At 39.1% G+C, this 17,500-nt stretch overlaps 1 protein-coding gene across 1 annotated transcript in view; it reads left to right on the top strand.

The window, feature by feature from the left end:
• LOC138006763 (zinc finger protein 420-like) overlaps positions 1-17,500 on the top strand; it is a 29,500-nt gene that overhangs the window by 435 nt on the left and 11,565 nt on the right. Inside the window, exons 2-3 of the mRNA XM_068853280.1 lie at positions 404-609; positions 7,779-8,551. Coding sequence (XP_068709381.1) covers positions 7,804-8,551 — 748 coding nt within the window. The 5' untranslated portion in view covers positions 404-609; positions 7,779-7,803. The remainder of the gene's footprint in view (positions 1-403; positions 610-7,778; positions 8,552-17,500) is intronic.

The raw sequence follows: 17,500 nt of genomic DNA, 5'->3' as shown, positions 1-17,500 counted from the left end.
TGCCTGCCTGTCCTAGGATTTTCAAACATCTGAAAAAGTGGTATAATTGCCCATTTTTAACGGATTTTACCCTAAAAAGGTCACCTAGAATGTTCGGGAGCCTTTTTCCTGGCTGAAATTTTCGAAAAGGTTAATTTTGATCCCTAGAATTTTCAGATCACTAAACTTTCAGCTAGGAGATCCGAACAGATAAAAAAAAATAGGGGATAAAAATATGCCTATATCTACCGTTTAAATACTAAAATACGTTTAACAATGCTATGTTTAAGTGGTTTTGAACTATATTCCCGGTGGGTGCCCCTGTTATATGGGTTGAACACGTTAAAAATTACTGTAAAGCCAATGGTCTAGTTGAATTAAGGACGTTCGCACTAATTGTTTGCGCGCAACTTTTACCGCGCAGGTAACGCGACTGTAATATGTCACGCATTACTTCAAGCATAAGTTAAGATCTTATGGTGACAAAAACGCCAGGGAGAAATTTCAAGGTTGGCTAAAGAATGGCACGTTCATTTCCAATTCATCGTGGAACGTTAAAGAGAATGAACCTGGAGGCTGGAAAAGGTCGCTAATAGAGTAGTGGTTGAAAGTTTTGAAAACTCGAGGAAGGTTAGTTTTAGTCAGCGGCGTTGAATAAATTTAATGAGGTTGGTGTTTTAAAATGTTTTTATTACGTTACGATGTTCTTAGTCCAAAATGAATGCATGGGAGGGTGGGCTGGGGCTTCGGAGGGGAGGGTCCTTAGTAATTTTTTTACAAATTGGGGAGGGTCAAACCTGTTTTATTCTCAACCCGGGGAGGGTAATAGTTTTTTTTGGCAAGGAAAAAAATAACTCCATGTCGCTTCTATTTTGTATATACAAGCAAAGCCACCAGTCCAGATTAATCTAAATTATTTTACAGGTGCCGAAAAATTTACTTATCAAAAAACTATCTTCTCCCAACTAACATAATTGTCTCTCTGGACCCGTGCCCGCTTTTGCCCATATTTTGATGTTTCCGCGCGGGGTTCTGGTATAAAATCAGTCTCCGGTGAGGATTCATCTCACACTTGAACCGACAACTCGATCTACTACATCACTATATTCGCCCTTTGGGTTCGGGAACCACCCTAGGTCTTTCCACTTCTCTGGACCTGTGCTTTCACTTGTTCCCACAACCGATGTGCCATCAACTGAATCAGAGGAGTAGCGGGCATCCTTTTTAGAATAGCGAGTCAGCAAACAGCCACAATAGCCACAAGTTGCTCCATCAGACCTCATAAAATCCTCGCATTCACCACAAGCACATTTCCCTCTTTCTATTCCTCGTACATCCTTGCCCATTTTCAAGTTTTCACCGTACAATCACACGCCACGCAATTAACTACTTTGTGCACAGATGAACATGGTTATATGAGTAACACTTCCAGTTTGTTATTTCCACTTCCGGTTATTTTTGTCTTGGATAGGTGGAGGGGGGGTGGGGGAGGGTCAGCTGCTTTTGTTTGGGTATTTTTGAAGGGTCATGCATTAATCCATTCCAGGAAGTGGGAGGGCTACGACTTTTTTGGAAAAAAAAATTCTAAAATACCCCGGCCCACCCCCACCAACAAAAAATGTACCTTCCCTTACTTTCATGAACATAGAACAGAATTATATTCTCCTCCTAATCCTCTTGAATAGTGTGTACCTATGAGGAAACAGCCAGAGATTATATTTCACAAAAACCACACTCCAGAAGATGAGAAAGACGGCAATGTAGAGATAAGATACAAAACACTAACCAAATAAAGATAACTCCTGCTTGAAACTTCGTTGCTATGCTCAAGAATTTTTTTTTTACAAAAACCTTTCATCGATCGATCCTGACTTGGGTTCCAGTCCTTCCCCGACAGGTCATGCAAAATCTAAATTTTCCAAGAGCTTCGCAACATCACATGGATTTTACTTGTTTAGATCATCAGTGACCCCTTTTTTTAAAGACACGAATCACTTGCTGCTCTTACAAACCGCAAAATATGATGAAATGAAAAAATTCACAATGTAAGAAGTTACCTTTTTTTAAAATTTTCTTTCTGTGTCCTGAGTTCCGGAAGTACGTGTAGTTACAACGGGTAGCGCTTGAGAAAACTCTCATTCAGGATTACATGTAACTCTACTGTTTACGACATCCACAGTGGCATGTAATTATCTAAAAAACCCACTCCTATATTTCTATGCACAGGAACATCCACTCTAACATATAATTTTTATGGTTTTCGATGGATGAGTAGATGAGGCTACATCCCATTATGATGACCTATCTATCGAAATTAGGGCATTTTTCCCTTGCATTTTTCTCTACAAAACAAAGTCGGTGATCCCCCAATTTTTTTTTCATTTTTGGAAGAAGTAATTTATGACCTAACTTCAGGCGAGAAATGAAACAAATTTCAACATGGGAAGATTTTCGCGTAAACATCTTTAAGGGCCTACTGACTGTTTTTTGGGGTGTTACTTAGTAAGGACGTAATGGTTAAGTAATTTGAGAGAATTTACATTATTTTGGTCAGTTTCCAACTTTTGTAAACCAATGACCCTAAATATTATGTCATCATACCACGCCCATGGTCACATGACCAATAAAAGAAAACTCTAAATGTGGGTATTTAATCAGTGGTTTTATAATTTGTATTAGTTTTTGCATCCAGCTAAGTAAGGCTTTCTTTTTATTTTGAAAAATATTCTTTTTAAAGAGATAAACGACACTGAAATAGCCATAACATTTTCAAAAAAGATGATTTGAAGAAATCATTGCTTAGGTATATTCTGTATTTGGGGGTGAAACAAACCACTTTCATAAATAGCGACCGATTTGATATTCTATTGTATTTATGTTAATTGGACCTACTGGCTTCATTTTGGTTAACATACTCTTTTGAATTTTGCGAATTGCAGCGAGGCTAGACAGGCTTATCAGCATTCAAACAAAAGAATATTTTATCGGCCACCGTTCTGAAAAAGGTCTATGCCATATAGAAAAAATCAATTTAAAGAGCACCGGAAATTTAACTTTTTCTCAAACCGGAAGTCAGTTCATTTAAGCATTCGCAGTTGATCTGATAACAAGCGTGAGGAAGGACAAGGAAAAACCTTCGATGCAAACAAGAATTAGGAGATTGTTATCAAATTTTCCAGGTCAGTGAGAGGTTTTCTGGTCAGCTGACGATGTGATGATCTCAGTCACTGGAAGTAACATTTCACTTCCTTAGCAACCCACAAAAAAATCCATCTGTGGGCCCTTAATACATGTGTGGCGAAATCTGCATAGAGTACAGAGTGCTCACAGAAATAGATTCAACAGATTGATGACTATAATCGACAACTTCTCAGTGGTCTAAACTACAACGTTACATACGTTATACATACATACATACTTACCGGTTATTGACCATTCCTCATATGGGCTTTTCAGGGCCAATGAAACACAACCATGACAGAACAGAACATTCAGCAACAACTGTTAAGAATCCCAACTGGCCGGAGGCAAACCAGTTGGCTATTTACAAGTGCAGCTGAGAAGTTGAACCAGGGACTACCAGGAACAAATTCAACCAGTGGTCAGAATGTAGCTTGAACCTGGGATCCCCGGATCTCAAGGCAAGCACCCTAACCACTGGGCTGCACTGCATCCTAGCATTGCATAAATCAAATATTTCACAGAGATCGGCAGGAAATTTAGAAATGATTGGGCTGTCAGGCATGGTCTATTTTTCATATCCTGAAAGAAAGAAATGTGTATATGAATTGCAGGTTATAGAGGAAAGATTGAAGTGATCCTTACACTTATCAGGCCTTAATTGTTCAAACAATGGATAGCACTATCTGCCAGATAAATCACAGGTGGTCCAAGCTCATTGTGAGTAAGGCCGACAAAAATATAAGGATTTGTATAGGAATCCCGACAAAAGGCTCAAGAAGATGATTATATGAAAAAATAATTTGTGTTAAAGCTTGATAAACACAGTTACGAAGAGCCTACAGCTCTACTTTGTACGCAGTCCTATTTTCTTGTAAAAGCAGCATGAATCCACAAGATTACTACGACTTACATCTAACAATTACATGTATTTAGTTATTGTCCTCAGTTTATTCACTATAGCTTTCCTTCTTGCATCTTTCAACACCTCCTGGCTTGGGAAATGTGTTTTTAAATTTTGTCAACACAAAGGAAGTGTGACTGCGATTGGATGTGACTGAGACAACGCAGTCGTGTCAGGACCCAGGGGAATAAAGAAATTTCCGGCTTACAAAACTACGGTCTCCCACCCCAGTAAGGCTCAGTTTGCTATCAACGGTCAAAGTGGTGGCCATCCTTGTGATAAAGCGCATCTTTCGAAAGCTGTTTTTTTGCAATATTACCGCCTGAGGTCGCTCGCGGGACTGCTATTGCGTTGAGATGAAAGTTCAATCTTTCTCAATTGATTCTGATGTGGTAATGTGACAGTGAGAACATTTTATGCAGGAATATTTGACTCAAATTGGTAGTTCCTGAGAATTGGGATTTTATTATACCGTTGAAAACCGAGAAATTGAAATATGGCTCAAATCGCATCGGATCTGGAATATAACCACACAGGAAGGAAACTACCCACAATGGCAATAAGTTTAGGCTTTTTAATTTAGAATGTTTTCATAAAATTATCTTTTTAAGCCTTTTGTCGGGATTTCTATACAAATCCTTATATTTTTGTTGTCCACACTCACACTGAGCTTGGGGTGCCTTTAGAGAAATTGCTATCCAGTGGATAACTCAATTGGTTATCCTAGTGTTTGTCCACTGGATAGTGATTTATCCAGTGGATAGCATTATCCATTGTTTCAACAACTGGGGCTAGGGCAATTGCACCAGCAGCAGCAATGCTGGTATCTACATGTTTGATGAGATAGTTGCTTTAATTGTCATGATGTTGGTGCAGATTTGTTTTATTTGTTTATTTGTTTATGAGCATTACAATATGACCATAGTCCTAGGCGACCCGCAATTAGCGAAGCTATTCTGGGCGAGCCACCTTTCTTAAAGAAGTCCTGTTTCTGTTCTTGAACACATATTATTAAATTTTATATGGGAATATTTAACTCAAATTGGTGGCTCCTGAGAATTAAGTCTCTAGCCTTGGGATTTTATTATACCGTTGAAAACCGAGAAATTGAAATATGGCTCAAATCGCATCGGGTCTGGAAAATAACCACACAGGAAGGAAACTACCCACAATAGCAATACGTTTAGGGTTTTTAATTAAGAATTTTTTCATAAAATTATCTTTAGAAGCCTTTTGTCAGGATTCCCATGCAAATCCTTATATTTTTGTTGTCCACGCTCACACTGAGCTTGGGGTGCCTTAAGAGAAATTGCTATCCAGTGGATAACTCAATTGGTTTGCTAGTGTTTGTCCACTGGATAGTGATTTATCCAGTGGATAGCATTATCCATCGTTTCAAGAACTGGGGCTAGGGCAATTGCACCAGCAGCAGCAATGCTGGTATCTACATGTTTGATGAGATAGTTGCAATTGCACCAGCAGCAGAAATGTTCTGGTATCTACGTATGAGACAGTTGCTTTAAGTGTCATGATGTTAGTGCAGATCACTTCAATCTTTCGATATCCTGCCCAGCAATAAAGCTATGCATCAGTACATCAAAAGTCAGGAACTTAAATGGCTTGTCCTCAGTGGAAAAACTATTTTATCTCACAAAAGTAGAGACTTTAAGCAGAATAACAAGAATTCAACGAATACATACAAACAATGAATTGGGCTTAAAAACAATAGAAGCTGCTTACAATACCAAACAATAGCAGGTTATGTGAGCTACTACATTATTAACACAAACACTAATATCTAGGTAAATATTAGAAATGAATTAATTAAAGTAACACTACAATTTTAAAAATACACTGTATGGATCATCTTCAAAATGTCTGGGTGTTAATATTATTTTGATCACAATGTATCATGGCAACAACATGCCAACAATATATGTACATATAGTTCATTCTCTAAGAAAGTTGCTGTCTTGAGACAGATGAAATTTTTACCAAAACCGATATTACAAAAAATCAACTTCATGTACATGTATAATACAGCAACAAAATGATTCTCTGTGTCATTGTGATGTGGGGCTCCTGCTCCCCTTCCCTGATGGAAGACATTAAATGCATTCACCTAAGGGCCTTGAAACTTGTTTTTAGATGCAAGGTTTTGATGAAACATCCACCAAGAAGGATATAGTGGACTCTCATATTTCTTTTATAAATGCAAAGCCCATTGGGCATGCTGTGGCACATGTAATAGTACCCGTATAAAGAGCCTTAATATTTGAGTAAACAGACCAGATACATGAATATTGTACTAAACCTGGTAGCTGATCAACTTTGAAACATTCAACGCTTGCCACTTCACGTGAAGACTAGTAAACGTTTTCTAATGTAAAAATATTTTTTCTAAGGGCACATTGTTAGTGTCAAAAAGAAATGATCAATTTGAATATTTCTTGGAACACACCACATGTACTGTAGTGTTTGATGGGAGGGCATTTATCCTTTTGATGAAATAAATAGGTTTTTTTCAATTATAAGCAAACTTTTTTAAAACTGTTAGTTATAAGTTTTTTAAAAAAGATTGTATATGAATTATGTACAGTAATCTTTATTAATTAATTTCCTTATATAAAATATAGTTTTGTAGAGAAGCCTGAAAAATTCAGATGGCGGTGTTGTGGTCAAGTGGTTAGGTGACGGGTTAATGAACATTCCCAGGTTCGAGTCCTATGTCCATAGAAATATCTCCATTAACACCCTCTATTAAGGGGTCACGTATCAATTTCCCGAAGTTTGTTTTCCATCTTTACTGTAAATTTGATCACTGTTAAACGGTCACCTCTATTAAGCGGACGCGGTCACCCGGACAGTGAAAAGACTAGCGTAAAGGGGAAAAACCTTCCCATTCAAATCCTTATAATTTTTTACCCACCGACTCTGGCCGCCTGTGTTCCTGTCCGGTCCTCCCTCCCAGTCAATAAGTACATAATACAGCCCTGTGCAGAAAGGTCATGGGAATATATTTTAGCATTTTGTGCCCTTGGGGGCATGTAGATATCAGGCCCCAGTTGTTCAAAAGGTAGATAACGCTATCAACCGGATAAATCACTATCTATTGGATAGCACAATTGGTTTCTCTATGACTTATCCACTGGATAATGATTTATCCGGCAAATAGCGCCATCGATCGTTTGAACAACTCGAGCCTGAAGTGTTGGAGGCAAAAGAGGTAATCTCCGCAGTTAATGGGCATTCGCAATTGGTTGTTTTACTACTCAGTCTTAAACTGCTACTAGGATCAAATTTTTATCCCTTGAATTTTTAGGTTGAACATATAGAATACCAGGAAAGATTAAAAACGCCGTTAACGTTTTGGAAATATCTCCATTGGTTCCCGATTCCCGATATTTAAGTTTGAAAAATGTGTACTGCCGTCGCACCGGTATATCGCAATATATCGCCGTACCGTCGCACCGGTATCGCGAGATCACGAGTTCAAACCCCGTTGAAGTCCTGAATTTTTTAGGCTTCCCTACGCAATTGCTAAAATTGCGTTCAGAACTGCGAGGATCATATCTTCACTTGATTTCATATCCGCAGTTTAATATGTGATTCATTTCATTTATCATTTCATCGTTGATTCATTCATCGTTGATTCATTCATTCTGTCGGTTGAACCTTGGAGGTGAAAATGACTTCTTTTTCTGTTGTATTTTAGTGCTAAGTGAGATCGCAATCTGTTAATGATGTCAAGATCAGTTAAGCACAGGAACAACCGTACTTTCAACAGGGGTTCTTGGTGTCCAAAGAGTGGGAAACATGAAAGAGTGCATACTGGAGAGAAGCCTTATCAATGCGAACAATGTGGAAAGAGTTTTAGAAAAGCAGAATATTTAAGGAGACATGGAAGAATGCATACTGGAGAGAAGCCCTACCAATGCAAACAATGTGGAAAGTGTTTTATCTATGTAGGACATTTAAGAAAACATGAAAGAGTGCATACTGGAGAGAAGCCTTATCAATGCGAACAATGCGGCAAGTGTTTTAGTCAAATGGAAAATTTAAGGGCACATGAAAGAGTGCATACTGGAGAGAAGCCTTATCAATGCGAACAATGTGGAAAGTATTTTAGCAAAGCAGACCATTTAAGGAAACATGAAAGAATGCATACTGGAGAGAAGCCCTACCAATGCAAACATTGTGGAAAGTGTTTTAGCCATGTAGGAAATTTAACGATACATGAAAGAGTGCATATTGGAGAGAAGCCTTATCAATGCAACCAATGCGGCAAGTGTTTTAGTCAAATGGGAAATTTAAGGGCACATGAAAGAGTGCATAGTGGAGAGAAACCTTATGAATGCGAACAATGCGGCAAGTGTTTTAGTCAAATAGGAAATTTAAGGGCACATGAAAGAGTGCATAGTGGAGAGAAACCTTTTGAATGCGAACAATGCGGCAAGTGTTTTAGTCAAAGTCATAATTTAAGAAAACATGAAAGGGTGCATACAGGAGAGAAGCCCTATCGCTACACACTGGCTATGCTTGTGGAAAGTGTTTTTGCGAAGCAGGTAACATAAAAGAGTCCATACTGGACAAAAGCGTTATAAACCTAAGCCAGTACGAAAGTCTTTCGGTTCATAAGTTCTGTAAGTGCAAATGAACGGAAACTAGAGGTCCATCGCCCCTGCACTTGGCAAGAACATAGTTCAAAAGAGAGTGCAAAATACGGTTGCTGTGTGTGCCAGGAAGAATTGAGCAGTGAGGAGCTTCTTCTTGCACACTATCAAAATCATATGACATTTGAGGAGCCGTCATCTTAAAGTAGTTGGGTGGCTCTTTAATGCATTATGTTTTAGAGTTTTTTAGCTCTTTGGCGATAATGCATGGTCGGCCATTTGTTTGAAAATTATGACAAGATATACGTGCGTTTTTTTGCCACGTATACTTGCCATCTTTCCTGCTCTGTGAGTTTTTTTCCCTATGTATGTGACTGTTTTCTTCTCATGCGTCCGTTGCACGCAAACATACGCCTAACAAACAAGCATCTATATGCGTACAACACGACCAATATATAGGCAAACATATATTACAAACAAACATGTTCATATGGGATCATAGCAGGTCGTCGTATAAGAGGCATCGAATTACACCGTCAGAAATATACCACTTCGTGTATGATAGAGCTGAAAAGTAACTTCAGTTTGAATCAAGCGTGGCCGCAATGGCCGCGTTAATTTCGAGCAAGGCTTTTTTTTCTTATTCATTGCACACACAGTAGTAGTGGCTGTTGGCTCCCCAACAACGGATTTGTTGGAATCCGTGGATTGTCTCTTGAGAGACTGTGAACGTTACTTCCTAAATACTAACCAAAACATGGCAGAAAACTTAATCGTACGACTCCAGGTTACGATCGATTCAGTTCGTGGATTGCTCGATTCCTTGGATCGAGGTGAGGCAGGAAATACTGCGAGAATTCTGGTTCTTGAAAGCCTGATAATACAGCTACGGACCTTATTAAGCAGATGGGAGTTGCTGGCAATTGTAGCTGCATCGTGCACTTCTATTTGCTCTATCAGGGGATTGGCAACAGTTTCTCCTAGAAGTCGCCGACCTCGCGGTATGAAATATCGTTACCTTAGCTGGAGTTTCACCGGAATACGATGCGATTTACCTGATTTCACATGACGGGAATGATCCCATATGAACATGTTTGTTTGTAATATATGTTTGCCTATATATTGGTCGTGTTGTACGCATATAGATGCTTGTTTGTTAGGCGTATGTTTGCGTGGAACGGACGCATGAGAAGAAAATAGTCGCATACATAGGGAAAAAAACTCACAGAGCAGGAAAGATGGCAAGTATTCGTGGCAAAAAAAAAGCACGTATATCGTGTCATAATTTTCAAACAAATGGCCGACCATGCATTATCGCCAAAGAGCTAAAAAACTCTAAAACATAATGCATTAAAGAGCCACCCAACTACTTTAAGATGACGGCTCCTCAAATGTCATATGCTTTTGATAGTGTGCAAGAAGAAGCTCCTCACTGCTCAATTCTCAATTCTTCCTGGCGTATGTTTGCGTGGAACGGACGCATGAGAAGAAAATAGTCACATACATAGGGAAAAAAACTCACAGAGCAGGAAAGATGGCAAGTATACGTGGGAAAAAAACGCACGTATATCGTGTCATAATTTTGAAACAAATGGCCGACCATAATAATGATATTGCCCTTCGTAAATTTAAGAAAGCTTCCGTTTGATCATTGTTAGCTTTCATTGGACGCTGCCTCCCCGTGTTATGCGTTTAGCCTTTTCTAAGCCGCGTTGAAAATTAGAATATTGTTTATATCTCTAAACACTATGTATTTTGGGTCCTACCAGTTTAAACTGTGGCAGTGTCCTTTTATGTGTTTTCAAAATAGTCTTCAAAGATTCGGCTCGAAAACAACAACTTTTTAAGCAACGAGCCTCTTGAACCACAGGCAGCGTAAAATGTCTTGTAGAAAGACTCGGCTGGCATCGTAATGGACAATTTACATGGCTAATATGGGGAAAAGGAAATGACGAAAAACACTGTTAAGTCTTAACCTAGAGTGAAGAAAAGGAGGCAGAAAAGCGCCTATTCACGAGCTACCCATGTGTATCCCATGAGTTAAATCGATCCGAAGGAACCGTTATTTGCCAGTGAGCTGTACGTTTTGTTAAAGCGATACCATCGGTCTTTCTAGAGAGGAAGTCGACTGGAAAATATCAACGACCGATACAACACTCTCAAGTCGAGCCAAACTCAAACTATTTTCGACAAATACATCGTAAGCAACAAATTGCTTCATATCAAAGTGTTCCTGGCGGAAAAACTCGTTGCCTTAGTCAATCAACTTTCCATGGAGTCAGATTCTGTTAAGTTAAAGGCCATGTGTACACTTCCATCACATGTACTTCACTTTACGAAAGTTGCTTGAGGATCATGAAATGCAAAATAAACCATAGACGTAAATCTTAACGTAAATCCTTATCTTGTTGCTCATCAAAGGGAAAGACGAGATCCTAAAGTTTTTCTTATTAAAGCAAAGATTTTTTAGCTTCAGTTTAAGAACTCTTAAAGGGACACTGTCACTGTCTGCGCATGCTCGTGTAGCTGATCGAAACTTGAAAAAGTCAGCCTGACTTTTTGAAGTTACTAGCCATCACAAATTCAAAATGGCGTCTGGCCGAGGAATCGGACATGGCGGTAAACGCATCAACTCAGGGCGGAAACGAAAGGTCGAAGACAGTGGGGAATTTGCTTTAGATAAAGATAGCATTTGCTTTTGATAAACTTGATTTAATGCAAAATATATGCAGAATTCTTCAACTTACCGATATTTCCATAATGGCGGTCGAGCGTGACAAGTCTCGGAGAGAGTGAATGCTACGGCGCATGTGTTTATTAAGAAAAACAGTGCAATTGAAAAACTGAATTGCGCCTCTTTACAAGTAAGAAATATAAGAAATGATTTATAACTACTACTATTGTAAAATTACAAAGCGACTACTCTTAGAAATAACTTAAATGCTTCCCTCGCATCTTAACGATGAATGAATTTCCAAATCTACTTGTCTTTACAAGAGGCGTGGCAAACCTCCTCTGCCCTCTCAGCTCATATGACCTAGAAACTGAGGGAGGCAGTAGGCTGGTAATCTTACTACGTGGATCATTAACAATAGACTTAAACAGGTGTTCTGTTAATTTTTCCTGGTGGGCCCTGCTAACTGAAGGGCGTCCGAGTAGTGCACTCTGGGAAAAGGGTCCTCCTGATAGGGCCCTCCTTTGCACTCTTTCGAGCTCGACTTGTAGATACTTTGGTAGACTAATGGAAAACAGGACAAGCGTATCTAGTAAAGACCTAATACATGCGCAAAATATGTTACAAGATCTGAAGTAGGAACATGCGCACGTTTAAGTTGAATAAGAAAGTACAGTTTCTTAGACGCTTTTTTAACAAGTTCTTCTATATGGTCGTTTCACGTTAGCGTATCATTGATTGTCAAGCCGAGTAGCTTAATGTTCTGTATTTGTTTGATAGGAGTTCCGTGTATGCAAACCCTAGAGAGTTAACTCTTTAGTCTTCTCGCCATTAAGCTGGAACAAAATTTCCTTGGACCAATCGTAGATTGCATCTACTGCTTCTTGTGACCTGCTCTGTTGTCCTTTAGGTATGTTCTCTGATACCGTAGTGTCATCAAAATATTTCCACATGTTGAAGATACTTGGGACAGTCAAGTCATTAATCATCAAAAAAAAAAGCCAGGGACCCAACTTTGTCCCCTGTGGCACTCCAGACGGCACTGTGCCCCACTATGAAAGGCAGTCCTTTCCAAGTTTGACTCTTTAAGATCTTCCTGAAAGGAAGTCAATGACCCACTTGATTACAGTATTAGTAATATTGACCTGCTTCAATTTGTTGACCAAAATCTTGTGGTCTATGAGGTCAAAGGCCTTTCGATAATCAAAGAGGAGGACAGGCACAGAAGCACCGTTACCATCCGTTGCTTCGAGCCACTTATGAATCATACTAATGAGTGCCAACACGGTTGAAGAACCAGATATGGTACCAAACTGGTTGGAGTCAACTAGGCTCTCTAGGGCAGGTTTTATGTAATCAGTAACATAAAGTCCTCAGATATTTTCGAGAGGGTAGACGTGAGAGAGATTGGACGCAGTTCCTTTTTTGGGTCGGTGACTTGCTTCACCTTGGGCAGGGGGGTGACATCTGCAATTTTCCACATTGAGGGTAGTTTTTGCTCACTGTATGAGGTGTTCAGGATGTTTTGAACGGGAGTAACTAGGATTTCGGCGTACTCCTTTAACACCCAGTTGGAAAGGCCATCCGGGCCAGGAGCTTTATGCTTATTCAGGTGAAGCAGGTTGCTGTACACTCTTTGCACAGACACCTCTCGAAACTCCGGATTCTCTTCTTGGGGCAATTGTAGGGCCACACGCTCGCTCTCGATGAGCATGTAAGGTTGAAGTGGCTCCAGTAATGCATGGTTGATGGAATTAGCAACTTCTGTTGGAGACAAGTTGTTGTTTTCAGGAACATTGAGGAAAGAAAATAGTGACGAATTTTGCCTTTTTGATCCACTGAGCTCATTCACTTCCTTCCACCACTGGCGCGAATTGACACCTCTAACATCTTCCACCTTAGAAGTGTAATACTTTGCTTTACACCGTTTCCTTTCTTTATTTACTGCATTACGGTAGTACTTGTACATCAGGCCTGACTTATTGGCGTGAAAAGCTTGCTGGCGCAGGCGTATTAGCTCCTTCAGCTTGACCGACATCCAAGGGCGTCCTTTGGGTAGACTTTGATCGTTCTCTCTGGCATGATATTACTCTTGCCGATTTCAATCACTTCGTTAAAGAACTGGAGTTTTTCCTCACAGGTAGGCTGACTGGTGACAACAGACCAATTGATGCTACTGAAATACCGACCAAGGCACGTTTTATTGCTGGAGGCGCGGCTGCTAAGACAATCAAGCGCTTTTTGTGCCTTTTTATCTTGCTTTAGCCCGTTGTTTTGCATTTTCTTGATATTCACCGCTGAAAATTACAGTAAAACAATTATTCGCCTCAGGCTCAGTAAATGTTGGGAAATGTTTACCTCGACTACGCCTCGGTAAATATTCAGCAATATTCACTTCGCCTTCGGCGAATAATTGTTAATTATAATTCAAAACATTGATAGACCGCCCAAATATGGCCATAAAGCTCTCGATAGATGTAGGTACCTCTATTCGGCGATAGATGTAGATTTCGCAGGAGAATGTGAAAATGACGGATCGGAGGGGCTTCACAAATGTTACAAGTTCGGAATCTTTCATTTGTTATCAATGTGTTGAATTATAAAACAGTTGTAGCGCTCAAATTTCCGTGATATCGATTAGCCGATATCACGCTCGCTTTCACGCTGGTGTTGTCCGGGACAATATAATTATCATACATGAAATACCTATCTTCTTCTCTTCCAAACCCGCTGGTCAAAAAGAGCATTCCTTGATTCAAAAAAAAGTGTGTCCTGGCGTTGTGATAATTACTTCGCTCTGTTATGAGTAAAAGCTCCCTTACAGAAGGTAAGAATGATTGTTTTGCTGCATTTTAAGTGAGTGATCAGTCTCTTGGAAGTTTCTGTGTTGTTATAGCTTTGTGGGCCTGTCTCCTTCTCGGAAATGATCGCTACTATTGAAATGATCACCCACTAACGTAGTTACTAAAACAAGGAATGACCTAAAATGATCTAAAATGACCTAAAATGATCTTAAACTAGATGCTTCTGTGAAGCATACACTGGCTTGCCTGTGGTACGTGCTACAGAAAATCAGAAGGCACTGAATTGTGTGGTATTGAAATACAGCATTCCAGTCTCTGAAGAATGACAAATAAAAGAGAAGCGAGAAACATTGGCTTCTGGGCTGACATGTTGATAATTTTCAAGTTCCCTCACAACTTCTTTTCACCACAAGTGTGCCCTATGAGCATCCGAAAACTTTGTAATACGAAACTGAAGTCAAGCCCTGTTTCGCGGGGTTAGTGTTGGGATGGGAGACCAAAACAATAAACCCCTCATAAAAAACAGAAACATCTGACCGAAAATACTATTAACGCTAACAAATGCGAACTCAGCAAGATACAGATTCTGTTAGCTTGCTTTATGCAAAACAAATATTGATGAAAAAGCAAATAAATATTGATACACAGTTTTCAGAAAGAGCAGAAGGAAGTTTCCCGGACGGTCGATCGAGAATAAAATATTTACGACATGAAAACAACATTAATTTTGAACCGTGAATATAGAATATAAAAAGTTACGATCAGCGACAAACATTTTGGGAGATTTTTGCTACGTTCAAGTAAATTGCAAAATCGAAAGTGACATGGCCGGAATTCAGCGGGCGCCGTGATTAAGTTACCGCGGCATGTTTACTCGCCAAACAGTGAAGCATCTGTGTCAAATGATGGCAAGATACCGGGTTTTTGTAAGTTTCGTTTTCTGTCAAGTGTTATAAAGTTTGACAATGAAATGAGCGAAGTCAAAACAAAGATCACAATCGCCCAACTCTTGTTTATGCAAAGTCAAAATTTACTCTCCAAGACGCGTACGACGTTATTTATCACCAGGTAATTCCATCATTTTGGAAATAGCAGCTACTTTATTATTCATCTGCGTCACAAGTTTTCACTGATTTTGGGCCTCATTTTGTTGAAACTCAAGCACGCTTCCAACAGACCTGTGAACCCTTCCTGCTTACAGAGCAATACTAAAAAACTTCTCCCATATCACATTTCAACCTTAAGCTCGAAAATTCAATACACAACATGATATTATAATTCACAAAGGCAGAAAATACCACAGAATCCTTTTCCAGCGAAAATTTATTGAAACAAACAACATATTTGCTCTTAGAGGCGAAAACCTCTTCCTATTTCATTGCGTGCATGAAGACAAGAAACTCAGTTGTGTCAAATTACCATGTACTTCAGGTAAATACTGTTCACTTTGATTTTGTCTCGACGGGCGATAGATTGTTGTCGAAGTCCAGTACTCGTCGCTTTTGAGATTCATGCCTAGTTTATCCAACTGACTTTCCATTATTGAGCTCCGTAAGGGTATATTTTGTTTAAGGATCCACTAAAACGCCACTCGCGTTGCATGGCTTTCGACGCCATTGCAGGCTAAGTTTATGATTCTACTATGTCCACCAGAGAAATATACGCAGTTCCACTACCCTCTCGATCCTAAGAAAATATGCGCAGAAGGCTCTATACACAAAGACACCACTTACCAGGGGAGTGACAGGCAAGACTTTTACCAACACGAAAAAAAAAAAAAAAAAAAAAAAAGAAAGAAAACAAAGAAAACAAACAAACTAAACGCAGACCTCGACTTGGTTTGCCCATAGGCAACCCAGTAATGAATATAAAATGACCTGAAATGATCAAAATAAAATAAATTAAAATAAATCTGAAGTAATCTAAAATGATCTAAATGAAGAATTACAGAACTGAGTGCTTACCAAAGAAAAGGCTGATACCAGGAAGCTGCTGTGAACTGCCGGAAAGTGCCAATGGTTGCCATTATATTACTAAGGAAATTCCGGATAATTACTGTATCATTTGATTGATGCTAAGTGTGTAGTTTTTCCCTAATCTCGTACCCAGAGTCCTCAGGCTTTGTGGTCAGTGGGTGGACGCAAGGGGAGACTCTGGAGAATTCAAAATTATTTAATTTTTTCAATTGACAGGAACAGTTTGCATTGTTTTACGGGAGAAATTCTGCGGTAATAAGATTCCCTACCCCAGAGACTCTCTCCTGTGCCCAACAGCTTAGCCAAAGAGCCTGAGCGCGGGGCTCTGGGTACGAGATTTGCTTTTTTCCTGCACCAACTTGGTTTTGATTTTAGAACTGTCTTCTTTATTTATCTTTTATAATATCACAATTTCTCTACTTTATCCATTCCATGGTTTTTGATTTTATTTATTGCGTGACAATGCACATATTACAATTAAGGTAATTCCTCTGAAATAAAAGTGGCAATAGATTTTCGTTAAACCTTTGTCCACTGAATATTTATCATGTGAGAACTTTGAAATAAAAAAGGGGGTGCCCGTGCTCATTAACGAGCACCAAGGCATTGAAAATGCCCCATTTTATCATTAATTAGTGCTTATCACAAGAAGGCATTCCCAGTAATAATTGTAAACTTTTGTGACTGAGACTTACGAGAACATGCATTAAACTAATTGTGTCGGACACAAACATTTTAAGTTTGATTTAGTCTTTGTTAACAACTTAAAAAATGAAAAATTAAAATTAAAAAATTAAAAATTAAAAATTAAAAAATTTTGGGTTCATTTTAGGTCATTTTAGGTCACTCCTTGTTTTAGTAACTACGTCACCCACTATTGGTGGGTTGAGATGAAAGTTCAATCTTTGTCAGTTGATTCTGATGTGGTATTGTGACAGTGAGAACATTTTATCCAGGAATATTTGACTCAAATTGGTGGCTCCTGAGAATTAAGTGTCTAACCTTGGGATTTTATTATACCGTTGACTACCGAGAAATTGAAATATGGCTCAAGTTTCATCGGATCTGGAAAATAACCACACAGGAAGGAAACTACCCACAATGGCAATAAGTTTAGGGTTTTTAATTGAGAATTTTTTCATAGAACTATCTTTTTAAGCCTTTTGTCGGGATTCCCATACAAATCCTTATATTTTTGTCGTGCTCGCTTACACTGAGCTTCGGGTGCCTGTGGATAAAATTAATTGCTATCCAGTGAATAACTCAATTGGTTTGCGAGTGTTTGTCCACTGAATAGTGATTTATCCAGTGGATAGCATTATCCATCGTTTCAACAACTGGGGCTAAGGCAATTGCACCAGCAGCAGCAA

This window comes from Montipora foliosa, chromosome 6 (genome assembly GCF_036669935.1).
Source record: "Montipora foliosa isolate CH-2021 chromosome 6, ASM3666993v2, whole genome shotgun sequence".
NCBI lineage: Eukaryota > Metazoa > Cnidaria > Anthozoa > Scleractinia > Acroporidae > Montipora > Montipora foliosa.
The sequence above is the reverse complement of the archived record's forward strand: the minus strand, read 5'-3'. Positions and strand labels throughout refer to the sequence as shown.